This window comes from Durotheca rogersii (assembly GCF_024521655.1).
Source record: "Durotheca rogersii strain YMJ 92031201 chromosome Unknown GGS23scaffold_47, whole genome shotgun sequence".
In the NCBI taxonomy this organism is placed as follows: domain Eukaryota; kingdom Fungi; phylum Ascomycota; class Sordariomycetes; order Xylariales; family Xylariaceae; genus Durotheca; species Durotheca rogersii.
The window spans coordinates 179,248-183,951 of NW_026251278.1; the positions used below are offsets into that span (position 1 = coordinate 179,248).

The 4,704-nt window shown below is 43.9% G+C and overlaps 1 protein-coding gene across 1 annotated transcript; it reads left to right on the forward strand.

The window, feature by feature from the left end:
• Window positions 1-327: 327 nt before the first annotated feature.
• On the forward strand, window positions 328-2,448 carry GGS23DRAFT_608053 (T-complex protein 1; the record flags this gene model as incomplete). Its single annotated transcript, XM_051520149.1, has 15 exons — window positions 328-411; window positions 489-536; window positions 613-686; window positions 794-797; window positions 868-886; window positions 962-1,104; window positions 1,156-1,284; window positions 1,375-1,520; window positions 1,569-1,632; window positions 1,684-1,733; window positions 1,806-1,916; window positions 1,953-2,000; window position 2,180; window positions 2,221-2,244; window positions 2,287-2,448. 15 exons carry the CDS (start codon window positions 328-330, stop codon window positions 2,446-2,448), a joined length of 1,107 nt encoding a protein of 368 aa, XP_051367419.1.
• Between the last annotated feature and the right edge of the window lie 2,256 nt (window positions 2,449-4,704).

Here is a 4,704-nt window from a genome sequence, read left to right on the forward strand (position 1 = left end):
AACCTTAAATCGTAAATAATTTCTTATATTACTAAGCGAAAAGACCAAAAAGTTTATATGTTAATTTAATCAAGTTAATTAATTACGTAAGTAAATTTCCGATTTTTCCGATTTTTTCCTAGTTTTTTACGGGGATAAATCGTTTATATGTAAACCTATATAAAATACCCAGCTCGCGAAGGGGTAGTCTAGCTTACCTATTAGCCGACCTAACTAGAGGGTAGCTCCTTCCCTACGTGTAATTGAATATTCAACCTGCACCTTCCTACCTACCACACCCCTAGGGTATACGTACCGAAAAGTGGAGTTTTTTTCCCAGTTGTAGCTATGCGACTCCGTAATAAATCAGACAGCGAGGCTTCTAATTGGACCAGCGCACTCCACCGATCACACCGATCACACCGAACTACCGTAGCCCCTCCAGGCAGGAAAAAGTTGCGTCCCACCTCGCGGAAAACAGCCGAGTCAGGCAACTCCTTCGAGACGAGATTACCATATCGGCTGCACAACTATTAAATCCCAAAGCCGAGTCTCTGGTTCGTAAACTCGCCGTATCTTTTTGTATGTAATATACGGCTAATGGAGCGATAGCGGAGGGGGGAAGCTCTCTAGGTTAACGTTAGCGCGGGCGAAGGTCTTCAGAATGTTTTGAAGTTAAACCTAGGTCCTCTAGGAACGATCAAGATGTAAGTCCTCGCCCTTCTCGTATTATTTATACCTTTAGCTTTAGGCTTCGACCTCGTGCGAAGCTATTACCGGTATCGCCGATAATATACTAATGTTTCGTATCTAGGCTGGTTGATGGAGCTGGATAGGTTCGGCCTGCCTACCTCCTCATGCTTCGAATAAGCCCTAACTGTCGTGTAGATTAAGTTAACGAAAGACGGTAACGTCCTTCTTCGAGAAATGTAAATCATGAATCCGACGGCAGTAATAATCGCACGAGCTGCCACTATATAAGACGATATTTACGGAGACGGAACGACCTCTGTAGTGCTCTTGGTTAGTAAACTTCTTAAGCAGGCGGAGAGATATATCGCCGAGGATCTATACCTACGGATAATCACGGATGGGTTCGAGATAGCCAAGGTTAAGGCTCTTAAGGTAGACTAGAGCATCCCATACTAACGTCCCCACAAGGCTAACCCTCTCCAGTTCTTAGATAAATTTAAGCTTCTTCGTGAGATCGACAGGGAACTCCTCCTTAACGTAGTAAGGATATCTCTCGCTACGAAACTAAACGCGAGCCTCGCCGTAAAGCTCTACCCCGACATCGTCGACGCCGTTCTCGCTATCTACCAGGCGCCCGCGAAGCCGGACCTATACATAATCGAGATCATAAAGATGCAGTACCGGACCGCGTCCGATACGTAGCTCATCCGCGGCCTAGCGCTCGACTACGGGGCGCGATACCCGGATATGCCGAAACGGCTCGAGAACGCCTACATCCTAACGCTTAACGTTAGCCTCGAGTACGAGAAGTCGGAGATCAACTCGGGCTTTTTCTACTCGAGCGCCGAGTAGCGCGACAAGTTAGTAGAGAGCGAGCGGCGCTTCGTCGACGCTAGGCTAAGGAAGATTATCGAACTTAAGAAGGAGGTATACGGCGGCGACGCCGAGAAGAGCTTCATCGTTATTAACTAGAAGGGAATCGACCCGCTATCGCTCGACGTCCTCGCTAAGAACGGCATCCTCGCCCTTCGGAGGGCTAAGAGGCGGAATATGGAGCGGCTGTAGCTCGTATACGGCGGGACGGCGCAGAATAGCGTCGAGGACTTATCGCCGGAGATCCTCGGTTAGGCTAGTCTCGTTTACGAGCAGACTCTGGGCGAGGAGAAGTTCACATTTATCGAGGAGGTTAAGGATCCGAAGTCGGTAACGATCCTCGTTAAGGGGCCGAACCAGTATACCATTACGTAGGTTACTAACGCGGTACGGGATGGCCTACGTAGCGTCTACAATACCATTATCGACAAGAGCGTTATTCCTAGGGCGGGTACGTATTAGGTCGCCTACGCGGCGTACCTCAAGGGCGACGCGTTTTCAAAGATAGTAAAGGGTAAGGCGAAGTAGGGTATCGCGGCGTTTGCTAATGCGCTATTAATTATCCCCAAGACTCTGGCAGTAAACGCCGGCCTCGATATTTAGGATGCGCGTAAGTAAACCCCTGCTTTACTAGGGTAGGTTCATAAGTTAACGAGATTAGTTACTGCTTTGTAGGATAAGTATACAGAGGGGAATGTCGTAGGACTCGATCTTACTACCGGATAGCCCATGGATCCGGAGCTAGAGGGTGTGTATGACTCTTTCCGAGTACTGAGAAACTGTATCGCGTCTAGCTCCAGCATAGCCTCGAACCTGTTGCTATGCGATAAGCTACTTAAGGCACGACAGATAGGACGCCAGGGTAGTCCGGGTGGAATCGATGAGCCGGGAGATGGTATGTGAGGTGTCTAATATGACGAAAGCATGGGTAGTTTCAGTAGAACCTTAATGCTTAGAAATAGATGATACATCTAGGTACTAATAGCTACGGCTGGTTTCTAGTGCCGGGCTTAAACAACTATAGCTCGGTATATTCCAGCTTGCCCGACTCTTCGAGACTCTAATCTAACCCGTTAATTACTAAGTACCATTTCAATTCCCGAGAGATGAGTTCACGTTTGCGTGCCCCTTTAACATATTCCAGACCAAGGATTTCTGCATGAAGTTCGACCCTGGTGGACGGATTCAAGCATGGGAAATGGGTAGGGTTTCTGTCGCGACCATGTCGGTAACAGTGAAGGAGGCGTATGACTCAAACCTCGCGTATATGCCTCGACATGCTTACGACATAGGCGGATGATTGGCTCTGTGATCAAGACTAAAGATATCTCAACCATACCGATCGAAGAGAAATAAAGCCTAAGAGCTTAATATATAATCGCTTTCCGAAGTAAGGAAGGAAAGAAGTTATTCCTATATAGTTATTAAACCGGTAGCTTATATACGAAATTAGTACCTTAAATTACGATATTAATAGATCCGCCTTTCCTTATTTCTTACCTTAAAAGAAAGTATGTTTCTATAGATTATTAACGCCGATTAACGCATTCTTATACTTAGATAGGTTATCCTTTACGTTTATCGTTAGAAATCCGGAATGTTAATATCTTAATATTACGAAACTATTATGTTTTAATATAGGTATATTTTAATATTTAAAGGGAAAGTAAGGAAAGTAATTTATATTAATAAAAGTAAAAGTAAGAAGAAAGAAAAGAAATATACGTTTAAAAATGAGCTAGAAGTAATATATATCCGCCGATTAGTACCTCTTTTTTCTTCTTCATTCCCTTACCCTTACCCTATCCCTTACTTATTAGTTATTAAGAAAACTAAAAACTTACTTACTTCCCGACCCCCGGAACGTAGCGATATTCGAGTTTATTATAACTAATAACTTATCTCCTATTACTTATAATATAAACAGGTACGCGGTTTAGCTTAGATTCTTTATTAAAAGGAAATTACGATCTATCCTCTTCCATAGGTAAACGAACCGCTCGTTCCGAAATTTATAACGTACCCCGTTAATAGGAAAGAGGTAAACGCTATAGGAGTACTTAAAGATACGATCGGAAGCTAGGAAACGATAAGAAAAGAACGGTTATAGACCTACGTATTTAGTAGTATCGGAAGAGGCGAGCCGGCTTTCGTAGTATTAATAAGGTACCTTATTAGGTACCTTATATTATTAAATAATTAAGCTAACGACGTAACGAGGATCCGTCGCTAATCGACGGAAATATTCGCCGACCGGCCCGTTATTATTAATCTCTACGAGTAACGTCCGACGGCGGAAAGACTAAACGTAGCGGGCGAAGGATATAACATAGCTCTAAAGATAGGTAACCTCCTAAAAATCTTTACTTAGGATCTCCTATTGTAGTGGTGCGGTGGATCTAGGCCACGTAGCCTTTTAGATGTGTATTTATATGGGTCGCGTACTCATATTTTCATCAGTCAGACTTAGACCTATAGACATCACAGCCTATAGTCATTTACTCGTTTCTTATCATGCCTTTCTAGCTATCCTCGTTACCCTTGCCCGTTTCTAGTCTCCTTTCCTAGCTGCCGTTTTTAGCTGGCCGATTAACCGATTATAGCTATTTATAGCTATAATCTTAGGTTGATCGGTACTGGGCTAGTTATTAGTAATTAGGTAGCCCTTTTCGTGCCTCCGTTAGCGTACCTACGCTACTCCTATTCAGTGGCGACCACCTAGTAGCCCGAGCCGCAACCTCATTAGTCTTAAGAGCGACCTTTTGCGCCCGTTTTTACAGTCATTAGGTTCAGGATTCGTCGATTAAGAGATTCGCTGTTTTTTAATTAATTAGGAGCTATTTTCGTAGCTCCAGAGCCGTTTTCGTAGCTTTTAGATTAAGCCTTTTTAGGTCAGGCAATAGGATCAACAATAGGGTGGGTAGATAACCATGGCGACCATTAATAACCACGCCTTCCCATTAGCTTTTAATTAACTTACCTAAAAGCTCGTTCTTCGATTAATAGGAATCCCTGTTCTCGTTTCTTAGTTATCTCTTTTAAAGGAGCTATGCCCGTTTTTACCCGGTTTCGCCTTCGTTTTTCACTAGTACCTAGATAGCAGTTTTTTCGCCCTTAGTTAATCTAACTAAGTTACCGCTACCACCCCTTTTTATAACC